The sequence below is a fragment of the Oncorhynchus keta genome, chromosome 35, assembly GCF_023373465.1.
Source record: "Oncorhynchus keta strain PuntledgeMale-10-30-2019 chromosome 35, Oket_V2, whole genome shotgun sequence".
Taxonomy (NCBI): domain Eukaryota; kingdom Metazoa; phylum Chordata; class Actinopteri; order Salmoniformes; family Salmonidae; genus Oncorhynchus; species Oncorhynchus keta.
The window spans coordinates 35,465,597-35,481,476 of record NC_068455.1 but is presented as its reverse complement, the minus strand read 5'-3'; the positions used below and the strand labels follow the sequence as shown (position 1 = coordinate 35,481,476).

At 50.2% G+C, this 15,880-nt stretch overlaps 1 protein-coding gene across 3 annotated transcripts in view; it reads right to left on the bottom strand.

Moving 5' to 3' along the window:
* Nucleotides 1–15,880, bottom strand: part of LOC118368434 (rho guanine nucleotide exchange factor TIAM2) — a 132,055-nt gene that overhangs the window by 61,936 nt on the left and 54,239 nt on the right. For all 3 annotated transcript variants that reach the window (XM_052496929.1, XM_035752516.2, XM_035752515.2), the window contains exons 4-6: nucleotides 10,940–11,405; nucleotides 9,148–9,311; nucleotides 5,830–6,054 (exon numbers count right to left, since the gene is read on the bottom strand). In XM_052496929.1, the coding sequence (XP_052352889.1) occupies nucleotides 5,830–6,054; nucleotides 9,148–9,311; nucleotides 10,940–11,405 (855 nt within the window). The remainder of the gene's footprint in view (nucleotides 1–5,829; nucleotides 6,055–9,147; nucleotides 9,312–10,939; nucleotides 11,406–15,880) is intronic.

Genomic DNA, 15,880 nt, shown 5'->3' with positions numbered 1-15,880 from the left:
AGGGAGGGAGGGACAGTTGAAGAGGTGGGGAGATGAGAACAGGGAGGGAGGGACAGTTGAAGAGGTGGGGAGATGAGAACAGGGAGGGAGGGACAGTTGGAGAGGTGGGGAGATGAGAACAGGGAGGGAGGGACAGTTGAAGAGGTGGGGAGATGAGAACAGGGAGGGAGGGACAGTTGAAGAGGTGGGGAGATGAGAACAGGGAGGGAGGGACAGTTGGAGAGGTGGGGAGGTGAGAACAGGGAGGGAGGGACAGTTGAAGAGGTGGGGAGGTGAGAAGAAGGAGGGGTGATAAGGCAGAGACAGTTGAAGAGGTGGGGAGGTGAGAACAGGGAGGGAGGGACAGTTGGAGAGATGGGGAGATGAGATCAGGGAGGGAGGGACAGTTGAAGAGGTGGGGAGGTGATAACAGGGAGGGAGGGACAGTTGGAGAGGTGGGGAGATGAGAACAGGGAGGGAGGGACAGTTGGAGAGGTGGGGAGATGAGAACAGGGAGGGAGGGACAGTTGAAGAGGTGGGGAGATGAGAACAGGGAGGGAGGGACAGTTGAAGAGGTGGGGAGATGAGAACAGGGAGGGAGGGACAGTTGGAGAGGTGGGGAGATGAGAACAGGGAGGGAGGGACAGTTGAAGAGGTGGGGAGATGAGAACAGGGAGGGAGGGACAGTTGGAGAGGTGGGGAGATGAGAACAGGGAGGGAGGGACAGTTGGAGAGGTGGGGAGGTGAGAACAGGGAGGGAGGGACAGTTGAAGAGGTGGGGAGATGAGAACAGGGAGGGAGGGACAGTTGAAGAGGTGGGGAGATGAGAACAGGGAGGGAGGGACAGTTGGAGAGGTGGGGAGGTGAGAACAGGGAGGGAGGGACAGTTGAAGAGGTGGGGAGAGAACAGAGAAGAAGGAGGGGTGATAAGGCAGAGACAGTTGAAGAGGTGGGGAGGTGAGAACAGGGAGGGAGGGACAGTTGGAGAGATGGGGAGATGAGATCAGGGAGGGAGGGACAGTTGAAGAGGTGGGGAGGTGATAACAGGGAGGAAGGGACAGTTGAAGAGGTGGGGAGATGAGAACAGAGAGGGAGGGACAGTTGAAGAGGTGGGGAGGTGAGAACAGGGAGGGAGGGACAGTTGAAGAGGTGGGGAGGTGAGAAGAAGGAGGGGTGATGAGGCAGAGACAGTTGAAGAGGTGGGGAGATGAGAAGAGGAGGGAGGGACAGTTGAAGAGGTGGGGAGATGAGATCAGGGAGGGAGGGACAGTTGAAGAGGTGGGGAGGTGATAACAGGGAGGAAGGGACAGTTGAAGAGGTGGGGAGGTGATAACAGGGAGGAAGGGACAGTTGAAGAGGTGGGGAGGTGAGAACAGGGAGGGAGGGACAGTTGAAGAGGTGGGGAGGTGAGAAGAAGGAGGGGTGATGAGGCAGAGACAGTTGAAGAGGTGGGGAGATGAGAACAGGAGGGAGGGAGGGACAGTTGAAGATGTGGGGAGGTGAGAAGAGGAGGGAGGGACAGTTGAAGAGGTGGGGAGGTGAGAAGAGGAGGGAGGGAGGGACAGTTGAAGATGTGGGGAGGTGAGAAGAGGAGGGAGGGAGGGACAGTTGAAGAGGTGGGGAGGTGAGAAGAGGGAGGGATGATGAGGGAGGGAGGGACAGTTGAAGAGGTGGGGAGGTGAGAAGAGGAGGGAGGGACAGTTGAAGAGGTGGGGAGGTGAGAAGAGGGAGGGGGGATGAGGGAGGGAGGGACAGTTGAAGAGGTGGGGAGATGAGAAGAGGAGGGAGGGACAGTTGAAGAGGTGGGGAGGTGAGAAGAGGAGGGAGGGACAGTTGAAGAGGTGGGGAGGTAAGAAGAGGAGGGAGGGACAGTTGAAGAGGTGGGGAGATGAGAAGAGGAGGGAGGGACAGTTGAAGAGGTGGGGAGGTAAGAAGAGGAGGGAGGGACAGTTGAAGAGGTGGGGAGGTAAGAAGAGGAGGGAGGGACAGTTGAAGAGGTGGGGAGGTGATAACAGGGAGGAAGGGACAGTTGAAGAGGTGGGGAGATGAGAACAGGGAGGGAGGGACAGTTGAAGAGGTGGGGAGGTGAGAACAGGGAGGGAGGGACAGTTGAAGAGGTGGGGAGGTAAGAAGAGGAGGGAGGGACAGTTGAAGAGGTGGGGAGATGAGAAGAGGAGGAAGGGACAGTTGAAGAGGTGGGGAGGTGAGAAGAGGAGGGAGGGAGGGACAGTTGAAGAGGTGGGGGGGTGAGAAGAGGAGGGAGGGACAGTTGAAGAGGTAGGGAGGTAAGAAGAGGGAGGGGTGATGAGGGAGGGAGGGACAGTTGAAGAGGTGGGGAGGTGAGAACAGGGAGGGAGGGACAGTTGAAGAGGTGGGGAGGTGAGAAGAGGAGGGAGGGACAGTTGAAGAGGTGGGGAGGTGAGAAGAGGGAGGGGTGATGAGGGAGGGAGGGACAGTTGAATAGGTGGGGAGGTGAGAAGAGGGTGGGGTGATGAGGGAGGGACAGTTGAAGAGGTGAGAAGAGAAGAGGGGGAGGGACAGTTGGAGGTGGGGAGGTGAGAACAGGGGAGGGAGGAAGAGGTGGGGAGTTGGAAGAGGTGGGGAGGTGGGGAAGAAGAGGAGGGAGGGACAGTTGGAGAGGTGGGGGAGGTGAAGAAGGGAGGAGGGAGGGGGACAGTTGGAGAGGTGGGGAGGTGAAGAAGAGGAGGGAGGGACAGTTGGAGAGGTGGGGAGGTAAGAAGAGGAGGGAGGGACAGTTGAAGAGGTGGGGAGGTGAGAAGAGGAGGGAGGGACAGTTGAAGAGGTGGGGAAGGGGAGGTAAGAAGAGGAGGGAGGGACAGTTGAAGAGGTGGGGGGAGGTAAGAAGAGGAGGGAGGGACAGTTGGAGAGGTGGGGAGGTAAGAAGAGGAGGGAGGGACAGTTGAAGAGGTGGGTAGGTAAGAAGAGGAGGGAGGGACAGTTGGAGAGGTGGGGAGGTAAGAAGAGGGGAGGGAGGGACAGTTGGAGAGGTGGGGAGGTAAGAAGAGGAGGGAGGGACAGTTGGAGAGGTGGGGAGAAGTAGAAGAGGAGGGAGGGACAGTTGGAGAGGTGGGGAGGTAAGAAGAGGAGGGAGGGACAGTTGGAGAGGTGGGGAGGTAAGAAGAGGAGGGAGGGACAGTTGGAGAGGTGGGGAGGTAAGAAGAGGAGGGAGGGACAGTTGGAGAGGTGGGGAGGTAAGAAGAGGAGGGAGGGACAGTTGAAGAGGTGGGGAGGTAAGAAGAGGAGGGAGGGACAGTTGGAGAGGTGGGGAGGTAAGAAGAGGAGGGAGGGACAGTTGGAGAGGTGGGGAGGTAAGAAGAGGAGGGAGGGACAGTTGAAGAGGTGGGGAGGTAAGAAGAGGAGGGAGGGACAGTTGGAGAGGTGGGGAGGTAAGAAGAGGAGGGAGGGACAGTTGGAGAGGTGGGGAGGTAAGAAGAGGAGGGAGGGACAGTTGGAGAGGTGGGGAGGTAAGAAGAGGAGGGAGGGACAGTTGGAGAGGTGGGGAGGTAAGAAGAGGAGGGAGGGACAGTTGGAGAGGTGGGGAGGTAAGAAGAGGAGGGAGGGACAGTTGGAGAGGTGGGGAGGTAAGAAGAGGAGGGAGGGACAGTTGGAGAGGTGGGGAGGTGAGAAGAGTAGGGAGGGACAGTTGGAGAGGTGGGGAGGTGAGAAGAGGAGGGAGGGACAGTTGAAGAGGTGGGGAGGTGAGAAGAGGCAGGGAGGGAGGAACCGTTGGAGAGGTGAGAAGAGGGAGGGACAGGCAGAGAGAGGAGATAGGGAGGGGGAGATAGTTTAGGGTGCATTCCATCAAACTGGGATTGCTTACAGATGTGGTGGTAAGGGTGGGGGTGGCACAAGTTGCCGCTGGGTGAGGGCAGGGTATTAAGGTTGATGATAGTGAGGGGGGGTTGTGGAGCGTGTATGTGGTGTGTGTGTGTGTTTAATGCAGTCTCTCTTATTCTCTGCAATAAAAGTCATGGAAGGGAGATGCCAAGCACCAGACCACCATATAACCCTCCCCCTAAATACACACAGCACACTCACCAACAAGCACACGCACAGAGAATGAACACATGCCCTTTAACACTAAGTATGAGAGGGTGCTTCTTTTGTTAGCTTCGGAGGTTCACTTTAACGAGAAAACCGTGGAGTTAAACGACTCTCTATATAATTGACTTTAATAGTGCTGGTCTGAAGAGAGTTCATTTACAATACAGAACAGTATGGAGTCCTCCCGTGAAGGCTGATTCACATTGATGGCATTCTTCATGGTTGGGAATGACTTGGGGAGGGGAGCTGTCTGAGCCTAGAACATTCCACCATCACAACAACAGGACTGCAAAGACCAACAATGAGCCTGCTGCACAATGCTGTGTGTTCAGACAGCGCTAACACACGTTAGCCCAATGACATGATCAACATCATGCCCTTCAGGAGCCAATGTGATCCTGGTGTACAGATATCTCGTGTATGGGCATGTGTCATTAATATAGTGTCATCCAAGGGTCAGAGTCTGGGCAGGGCTGTCCTAACCGTCATGCTTGGTAAATCTGCTGAGATAACCCTGTATCCCCATGGCTTCTCTAAAGCCATAATGGTGTATTCTGGGGGACAGGAGAGGATACAAATGGGGAGACAGGCGGATTAGGGTTTGATAGTTGATACTGTTTAATATTGGACACTGCATCGTCACAAATGGAAGCGCCACACTCAAATGTCTGATTGATTCTGCCAGGCAATGTTAATCCGTCATCGTATCAAAGAAGCATGGCCATTATCGGATTGAGAATCAGAGAGAGGTATGTATGTGTGTCTCTGTGCAGCTGGCAAAACCTGGACTAAGGCAGAGAGACGCTATCATCACAGTGAAGGCATGCTGCACCCATCTGGCTTTAGAGAAATCCTACCTAGTCTCCATTTAGTCCCATATCAGGCCCATTAAAAAAGGCAGGAATGGGCCTTCCCTTAGAGATACAGCCTCCTTTGATGTTCCTCTCCAACATCTTTTCTCCCCCCGCTGGCACTGATTTTGAGAAGGGGGAGGGTAAACATCAAAGTGCCCCTTGTTGCACCCCCTGCCCTCTAACCTCCCCTCATCATCAGCCGTGGGCGCCCGTCTCGGGGCCTAACCCCGCCCTTTCCCCTCTGACCCTATCATTGGCTCCAGAGTGCTCTGTCTCTCTGTCCCGAGGTGCCGTGATAGCTAACGTGGAACAGACACTAAGTCAGTTGGGAAGACAGACACTGCCCTCCATGTCATTCCCATGTGCCATTCATCTTTTTCGCGTTTTCAGATGTTGAGCTCTCATGTCTTGCTGTGGAAGTAGATTCCCTATGAATCTGATATATACTCTTAAGTAGGTGGGGAGTTGATGAGCTAATCTTTAGCCATCGCCGTTACATGTACAAGACAGTTTTAGCTGTGGGGAGAATCAGTGATTGGTTCTGGTTTCTCTCCTCAGACAGGCTGTTTACAGGGGATAACGCATGTTGAGAGCCCATTGTACACAACATCTGGATTCCCAATATGATGCAATGGGAAGAAGCAGCCTGCCTCTTCTCTCCCCTGAGTATGTGTTTTGACGGCCACTAGCTACATATAGGCCACTACTACCGCTTCCAGAAAGAAGACATGGGATTTTAGTCGCATGGTGTGATTCACGTCACATATTTTTTAGGGCTGCTAGACTCCCAACAAAACAACCTTAACAGAACAGGACAGGACATTAAAACAACAACGAAAACATGTTTCTTTCAGGGACACTAACCAATACTTCCCTGTGACACCACAACACAATCGCTATAACAACCGGCGATCCTCATCATCCTCCTCACCTGGTTCTCGATGGCCTTCCTGTTCTTAGGGTCACTGACGATGGACAGCTGCAGCTCAGCCATCTTCTTCATCTTGCCGTCCATGTCTACCTTCTGCAGCAGGCCTCTGATCTGGCTCCTCAGCAGACGCAGCGTGTCCTCCTTCCCATGGCGCTTAGCGAACAGAGAGGCACTGGCAGAGTGGATGGCTGTCACCCAGTTCTCCATGTCTGTCTGGTTGCTGGCCTGAACACACAGAGGTGAGGGTGGGACATTAGATGATGGGAGGTATGAGATTAGACCATAAAATGTACAAACTAGACTATTACGGTAAAATAATCTGTTCTCAACGGTTATGCGGTGGTATGAGCACTGCAGGACGCAGCGATGATAGTGACGTCATGAACGACATGTTAAGGGTTGGGGCTCTAAATCCGGATGATTGACAGCCATAACGCATATTGTGTTCCTATACTCCTCACGGCATTTCACCACAATATCACATTTCCCCAATCTATGGGATAATACGTAACTTCAGTCAATACAGTTAACCTATACAAAAATGACCAGAGGACATGGTATGAAATCTGCTAGAAAGCTGAGGGAGGAGTGACTCGTGCAGGACACAATGAGAGAGAGAACACAGGGTTCTACAGTGCTCCAGTTTAAACCGTCAGTGGTTTCCTGACCTCTTAAGACTCCAGAGAAATGTTTAGTCCACTTCACCATTTTACTAGCTTTACCCCGAACACCACAACTGGGATTTCATGCAATACACTCAGAAAAATCTCAGAAACGTGAGAGGGGAAGAAAACTACCGGGGGGGCAAGTCAAGGCCTCAAGAATCTCTGTATCCAACAGAGAAAATAAGGTCAGGGAGTCAGATGCTCTTCAAAATATGAACACAAACAGAAACCTTCCAGCTGGAGTTGAAATCTTCTCCATATAATCATTTACGAGCTAGAATCATTAACTTGAACTACTCGATTATACAGCCTAAAACTACACAACAAGTGTGTGCGAGTGCGTATGTGTGTAACTCCACTTGTAAAACATCTCCGTCCACTATTATACAGCCTGAATATGCTGAATAGCGTGTTTGTTCGCCTCACACTAGGGATTCATACTTTCCTGAAAATCTACCAAATTTCAATACCGGGAGCAATTCATATAGATATATTCATATTTCTCCCGAGAGTCACGGGAAATGCAGCAAAAATCGGAAGTGCACATGTACAGCTTTTAAAACCAAGATGTCAGAGCTCTCGGAATAAGAGGGGCGCGGCGCCATCTTGTCGACTTGGCTGCGCCGCTATGTAAAGGTTTCAGAGCAAATTAAACTGATATTTAGTCATTACAGAGTAATTATCTTTGTTCGTCAATGACCTTGTTGTTAAGTATGAAACAGACCATTCAGAAATTCTGAGCGTTGACACATGTTTCCTCAATTAATTCAGCGCATTTCTAAGACACTGCATCTCAGTGCAAGAGGCATCACTGCAGTACAATTGGCCCAGCGCCGTCCGGGTTTGGCCGGGGTAGGCCGTCATTGTAAATAGAATTTGTTCTTAACTGACTTGCAGAGTTAAATAAAAGGTTCTTCTTTTATTTTTAAGAAAAACAATTCGGCAGAAGGTTCTCTTGACACAGAGCGCCTCCCGAGTACAGCGGTGTCAAAGCATACACACGTTGTAACGGCAGTCAGAAAATAAAAGTGAAATGGCCAACGCATAATAGACACCGCCAGACTGCACATGCAACCAGAATGCAGTAAATGAACCCTTCAGGAAACCTCTACTGTATAGACTATAAAAGGAGGTGTGCCTCTTTGAGCTGACATTGTGACCCTTCAGCAGACAGTACCCAAAATGGAAGCCTGCTAGATAACCTCCGTCAATATGGCAAAATATAGATGACGATTATACATACAGCAGATCAGCTCATGAATAACGGGGAGATGAAGAGTGGACATAGTTTAAAAAATCAAGGTATCTTAATGAGGAACAACTCTTGTTTTAAAAAGACCCATTTCTACTCCCATAATACGGTTGGTAGATCGCACATTCTCTACCGACACTCTCATACGGGCAGGAAGTACGAGACAGTGCAGAGAAGTGTGAGAAACGTTATCGCGGTATTTTGAATAGGCAAGAGACAGGCTTTGATAATACAACCTATGGATTAAAAAAATAACGGTAGGAATTTTCATGCGAGACAGGAGTCAGGATTTGGGGCTTCAGTGGGATTGGGACTGGATAGGAATATAGCCTAGACTTAGACTCTATGACAGGAGACAATAGAATTTCCCCTGATGCCTCTGACTTGTTAACAGACGTCATGGTCTTGACAGAGATGCCTATGTAGTGGATTGTGCAAAGACCTATCAAATGTGGGACTGTCTGAAGGGTCACAATGTCAGCTCAAAGAGGCACACGTACTTTTATAGTCTATACAGTAGAGGTTTCCTGAAGGGTTCATTTACTGCATTCTGGTTGCATGTGCAGTCTGGCGGTGTCTATTATGCGTGTGCTGTCAATTTATGGCGACTTGGTGTGAAGTAAATACACTAAAGGCTTCCATGAAACAACCTGTTTGGATAATGTACATGTTTTTGCTAATCTGATGCTGAGCATGTTGTGGATTTGCATTCTTTCTGACATTGGGGGAAATGTTCATTTGCCGGGTCTTGTCCTTTTATTTTTTTCCCAGGGAAATGTGAAGTGTTCCCAGGACAGTGCTGGAATCCCAGTTACCCATGTTAAATCACAAAATGACACAGTCAGTGTAATCTAGCAGCAGACAAAAACCACTGTGGACACGTCACCAGAACACGTTCCGCTTGACTGGCCAAGCAGGAAGAGGCTATCAAACCAGGTTAGCTGCCACAGCAGCACAGGACACACGTTCCTTTCAGGGTACACAAAACATTCCCCAGTAAGTGACAGCTTCTGCTCCTTAATTGTGTGTTGAATTAGCTGGAACACTTAGCTTGACAGGGAGCCGAGCAGAGCGATGGGGGAAATCCGACCGTCAACACCACGACGTGCTCAGGGAGCTAACGCAGAGCTAACGCCACGCAGGCAGTAACTGTGGAGGAGTGACCAGCTGGACTGAGCAATGCAGTTCAAACAGTTGTAGTATGACCTAGTGTGACCTCTGTGAGCACATGGCGACGTACTATATGCATACAAAATACATGGATTTTTTCCCCAGAACAGACAGTTTAGCATCTACAAGCATCTACAGCTTCTCCGGCATCTCCGTCAATTGGGGTAACTACTGTTGGCATCGACAGTACTTTGTTCAGTTTGGAGAGTGAGGTAAGTCGGCACACATCACCTGGAAGAGGTAGACATCGCCGTAGTTGTTGCTGAGACAGAAGACGTTCTCCTTCTTGGGGTGCTCAGGAACGGCCTGGACGATACTGTCCTCTGCGAACAGGGCGTAGCGCGGAGACAGCTCCTGCTCTGGAGAACCCTTCCCATAGAACAACAAGGTACAACCTGCAGGGAGAGGAAGAGGATGGTTGTTAGAGGGAGGAAGACCACACCTCAGAAGAATGACTTCAAACGGTCATTTATTTGTCTCTGCTGATCTTGAGTCATTTTACACTAGAGTGGAAGGAAGGCTGAGGGTGCACATACCCATTTAGCACCTGGCCTGAGGTTTACCCATTTAGCACCTGGCCTGAGATTTACCCATTTAGCACCTGGCCTGAGGTTTACCCATTTAGCACCTGGCCTGAGGTTTACCCATTTAGCACCTGGCCTGAGGTTTACCCATTTAGCACCTGGCCTGAGGTTTACCCATTTAGCACCTGGCCTGAGGTTTACCCATTTAGCACCTGGCCTGAGGTTTACCCATTTAGCACCTGGTCTGAGGTTTACCCATTTATCACATGGTCTGAGGTTTACCCATTTAGCACCTGGCCTGAGGTTTACCCATTTAGCACCTGGCCTGAGGTTTACCCATTTAGCACCTGGCCTGAGGTTTACCCATTTAGCACCTGGCCTGAGGTTTACCCATTTAGCACCTGGCCTGAGGTTTACCCATTTAGCACCTGGCCTGAGGTTTACCCATTTAGCACCTGGCCTGAGGTTTACCCATTTAGCACCTGGCCTGAGGTTTACCCATTTAGCACCTGGCCTGAGGTTTACCCATTTAGCACCTGGCCTGAGGTTTACCCATTTAGCACCTGGCCTGAGGTTTACCCATTTAGCACCTGGCCTGAGGTTTACCCATTTAGCACCTGGCCTGAGGTTTACCCATTTAGCACCTGGCCTGAGGTTTACCCATTTAGCACCTGGTCTGAGGTTTACCCATTTAGCACCTGGCCTGAGGTTTACCCATTTAGCACCTGGCCTGAGGTTTACCTGGCCTGAGATTTACCCATTTAGCACCTGGCCTGAGGTTTACCCATTTAGCACCTGGCCTGAGGTTTACCCATTTAGCACCTGGCCTGAGGTTTACCCATTTAGCACCTGGCCTGAGGTTTACCCATTTAGCACCTGGTCTGAGGTTTACCCATTTAGCACCTGGTCTGAGGTTTACCCATTTAGCACCTGGTCTGAGGTTTACCCATTTAGCACCTGGTCTGAGGTTTACCCATTTAGCACCTGGTCTGAGGTTTACCCATTTAGCACCTGGTCTAAGGTTTACCCATTTAGCACCTGGTCTGAGGTTTACTCATTTAGCAGGTAAATACACCAGAATAATTCCCTGTAAGCTTTTAGGATAGTGAAGAATCAGTTTATGGTAAATGTAATGCACAGGCTATGTAAAGGAAACCACATGAAGCTGCTGTCCTAAATTAAGTGGTATGTCTGTACTCTCTTTAAGAGAGAGTTTTACTTAAACTTGTCCTTCCACTCTGTCCCCCAGCATAAATTACATTTCAGTTGATGTATTCCATGATACAGTGGTCATATCAACTGGACCTGTAAATTGGAATACCCTCTCCTCTCCTCACACCTTTAACTCACCTTTCAATGTGACCCAACCTAGAGAGCATCAAGCTCCACTCCATTTCAGTCAGCTATTCAAGGTCCAATTCAATTCTGACCGACTGGACCTTAGACGGCAATGTGCCAAACCCTGTTTCCCTCTGCTCACCCACCCCTACAGTACTCGCCTTTCAGGGTGACCCAGTACTGTTTCCACTTCCTGCGTGTGACCATCTCCAGCTTCCTGTCCTTATGCAGGGTGAGGAGGGGTTTGAAGGACAGCCAGCCGGCCCTGCGTACCACCCCCTGCTCCTTCTCAAACAGCAAGTCCAGCTGCTCCAGAGAGCCCCCTGCAGACTCACTGCTGCTCTCTCCCTCTTCTGTCCCCGTAGATGGGTCTCTCCTTTCACCAGCTCCCCCTCCTCCACTACTGCCATGTCCAGTCCCTGTCTCCAGCTCACGCATGAAGTTCTCATAGATGTTCTGACGAAGGGCATCATTGCTGTGGTGGAGAGCACCTGCCGACTGGGCCCGGGAGGCCCCCACACCGCCAGGGTACCACAGGCTGGATACTTGGGAGGGGGAGCTGGTGTCAGCTGTCAGGCCATCCACTCCACTGTCAAAGACCTCACTGCCATCCTTATACCGGGGCTCCTGGAAGCACATAGAGAGAAGAAGAGGGTAGGGAGAGGGGATGGGACAAGGTGAGAGTGAGAAGAGGGTAGGCAGAGAGGGTGGGATGAGGTGAGAAAGTGAGGAGAGGGTAGGGAGAGAGGGTGGGATGAGGTGAGAGAGTGAGAAGAGGGTAGGGAGAGAGGGTGGGATGAGGTGAGAGAGTGAGGAGAGGGTAGGGAGAGAGGGTGGGATGAGGTGAGAGAGTGAGGAGAGGGTAGGGAGAGAGGGTGGGATGAGGTGAGAGGGTGAGGAGAGGGTAGGGAGAGAGGGTGGGATGAGGTGCGAGAGTGAGGAGAGGGTAGGGAGAGAGGGTGGGATGAGGTGAGAGAGTGAGGAGAGGGTAGGGAGAGAGGGTGGGATGAGGTGAGAGCGTGAGGAGAGGGTAGGGAGAGAGGGTGGGATGAGGTGAGAGATTGAGGAGAGGGTAGGGAGAGAGGGTGGGATAAGGTGAGAGGGTGAGGAGAGGGTAGGGAGAGAGGGTGGGATAAGGTGAGAGAGTGAGGAGAGGGTAGGGAGAGAGGGTGGGATGAGGTGAGAGATTGAGGAGAGGGTAGGGAGAGAGGGTGGGATAAGGTGAGAGGGTGAGGAGAGGGTAGGGAGAGAGGGTGGGATGAGGTGAGAGCGTGAGGAGAGGGTAGGGAGAGAGGGTGGGATGAGGTGAGAGATTGAGGAGAGGGTAGGGAGAGAGGGTGGGATAAGGTGAGAGGGTGAGGAGAGGGTAGGGAGAGAGGGTGGGATGAGGTGAGAGAGTGAGGAGAGGGTAGGGAGAGAGGGTGGGATGAGGTGAGAGAGTGAGGAGTCCCACAACAAAAACACTTCAATTCCTGAACCTGGCACTCTTGCGACTAAAGTTCTTGAGACTGAGACAATTTAATTGCGTCTGTGAGGGCACCCTGGTTTCCTGACCCCAGTAGAACACTACTTCATGGGATTTAACTCTTTCTCTTTCAGGGGTAATGAAAGCCCACCTGCACTCCAATAGATTGCAGCATCTGGTCTCCCCTGGCAACTGGGTTGAGTGCACTTCAAACACAAACAGTGTTCTGATGCCCTTCCCCAGTCTCTCGCTCAGTCTACCCTCTTCCTCCCGGCTGTCCGTCAGTCTCCCTTTCTCCCTCAGTCTCCTCTTTCTTCCAGCAGTCTCCCCTAATCACCCCTTTCCTACCACGTCTACCCCAGCTGTTTCTCATAAGGACCTGGACTGGACCTAAGAGGCTGGCTTGGAGGGTGCAGTGCACCCCTAAACCACAGCTGAGCTCTGGAGCCCAGCTGGAGGGGAACAAGAGCTGGAATTAGTCCTGATTTGGGTTGACTCGTTGAAAAGGGGCTGTGATGCTGTGATTTGGTGATATATGAATCAATGAGCCAACTGGAAGCTGTGGGTGATTAAGTGGCCTTAGTGAAACAAGAGCCCCAGACAGGAACAGAACAAGGCCAGGGTGGGCCCCTGAACGGTCTCTGTCCTGGACTCCAGAGTCACCAGAGGGCAAAGAGACCCAGTGAATGTGTCAGCATGAAGCTATAAAAACTCTGAATGGCTCCAATTAAACTATCCAGAGCTCAGTTGGAAACATCACGCTCCAACATTTGCCCATGAAGAATTCACAGTTTGAGTCAGAACACTGAAAGAGACCATTTATCTCTAAAAATATCCCTCTGCTCATTACTAATCTGTCCTGAAGGCCAGGGTTGCCTAACGCCTACACAGGACACACATTTGAGGTAAGGTGGAGTTTAAAGGAGAATGGGGGTTTGAGTGTTACTCGGATTGACCAGGGTTTGTTGGAGAGTTTCTCATGGACCTATGAAGCTGCGCTGGGAACCAGAACAACTTCAAATCACAGTCCTCCATAAGTCCTCCTCGTTCTCACTGAAAAGGTCAACAAGTTCAATAGTGCAGGGAAGCTGTGAGTCCTAGGTCTCTTCCCAAACCCAACACATGGCAGGAGATTATTAGGGTTTAAGTGAGGTCTAGTAGTTTAGAGTGAAAGCTTTACCCCCAACGTGGGTCAAACCCAAATTAATAAGCACATATCCTTCTCTGTGCGTCAGGGAAGTCCTTTTACCTTCCCCGATTTCCTTCGTCAGACCCTAATGAACGAGCACCTATCCATACAGAACATACTATGGACTGGCTCTCTGGAGAGCAGGACAGGGTGGTGAGTAGAGCCCAGAGCAGCTCCACCATATCTTAATCACCATGACAACCGCATCACTATGAGTGTGTTGGGGTTTCTAAATCTTCAGCTGGGACATAGTTTCACTGCAACAGAGATTTAAAGTCTTACAGCAATTATCTTGGCATTGTCTGAAAAGTGTGTTCAAGTTTAAAAGAGCTATTGAATTGGTGCATAATGTTTGATTTAAAGAAAGTCACAGAGGGCCACGTTTTCGAGCATTTCAACTAATTTGGAAAATCTTACAGCGCACAGTTTTAGCAATTACCTACTTAGCCTTTGTTGCAGAAAATATGACTATTGTGGTTCCATTTATGGGGCTAAATGCTCTAAATAAGCAGATCCATAACACAGATTGACACAAACACACTATCCAGTGATTTGGCATACAAGTCATGGTTATTCCTATCCTGTACAAAACAGCCTGGTGTCCTTCTACAGGTCCAGTTCTCAGTCGTCTGACCCATGCTGCAACACTGAACTATACGTCATACAGACCTGCTGTAAACTGGTAAATAACATGCCGTTTCAACCAATCACACCAACACACAACAGCAAATCACCTACAATGGCAAGCTATGCATCCAACACATGGCATTTAGCATATTCCCTCCATTAGCATGGGGTTAGCAACAACACTAAACTGACATGATCTCTTGTACCCACCCAGATGTAGTCATGGAATCTGCAGACCCCTTGGCTTCTCATCCTTCCTCTCGGTTTCATGCCTTACTCTCCGTTAGACGACTGCATCTCTAGTCCCTACACATTGCACCATCCGCGTTGCAAATTTCATTTTGCGGTACCCTGTGGTTTTCAGTCCTCAGACAGCTGGTATTGTGGTCCTCGGGGCCGGGGACGACGTTGTGTTCCTGGCGAGACGACACCGACCACTGAGGCACATGGCCCAGGTAACCAGTGACAGTCCCCAGCCAAGAATATGCCAGAGAGTTGCTTCCTCTTCCCCCCTCCTTAACAGGACACTAACAGGGTTGGAACACTGGTCTGTGCCAAGCACATAATAACCATATTCTCCTGTGGAGCTACAGACATGCATATCTCAAACAGGGAAATTCCAAAGGAGACTAGACACACCTGATGCAGCTAAGGGGGTCCCGTGTGGCTCAGTTTGTTGAGGATGGCACTTGCAATGCCAGGGTTGTGGGTTCGATTCCCACATGGGGACCAGTATGAACTAAGAACCCGGTCACCAGTTGAATGGAGTTTCCTCCGTCAGTGTTGTGGCTGGCTTCCGGGTTAAGCGTCCGGGTGTTAAGGAGCGCGGTGTCATGACGTGGCCCTTTCTGGGTATAGATTGTGGCTTCCCCCTCTCTCCTCCGCCCAGGTTCTGTTATCTGAGGTCATAAATTCCTGGCGGAGACTCTCTCCCAGTTTCATGCAGAGTTTCACAGTAGAACAAAGGAACTCCCGCCAAATTCTACTACATCACAGAATTTGAGAACTGAACAATATCCATATTTTGGAGAATGTGTAAATTGCCGGTGGAGAAGCCAGCTACGACCCGGTCCATTTTGTTTCATGTTTGCGACCCCATGAAAGACAATACAGCCACAATACCATAACTCTGTTTATACAGAGTACAACCTCAGTATACAACCTCAGTTATGAGGTTTGCATCTAATTCTTGTATAAAATGAATGAGTAAAGATTAAACTATTTGTGAAATGACGTAATGTGATGTTAAACCTTTAATGTGAGAGAATTGTAATTCCCAATAAAGTTTAACTAAGTCATTGGCCCACCACCGAGAGCAAAGACATGATCTGGCGTCATGGAACCGCCTTTTCTATGGTTACGAATAAAACACCCTCCTAAGAAAATCATCTTCAGACTGAGCAAACCCACAGAGTGAGCTGTGATTGCGAAAAGTTATTGAATTCCTAAACATACCACGTGGAGCATTGGCTACACAGCTGGAAAAGATGAAACTGAGACTCTCGATCCCTACAGAATAGGAGCAAATCTTAGGTATTAATTACTAGTCTGCAGCTAGAAATTATGTAAACCTGGAATGTGATTACCGACAACCGCCGAAACACCTATTCTATGAGAACATTTCTGAATGGTACTCTGAAGTATCCATTCTAACCACGAAAGAGCGAGCGACTCGGATGAACTCTCCAACAGATGGACTGACGATTCCAACAGAGATCACAATGACACATGGGCGTAAATATATATCGATTGCAATTATTCCCGAATGAGTGAGCGTTCATGTGCAAAGGATTAACATTTCAATTAATATAATTATCAACT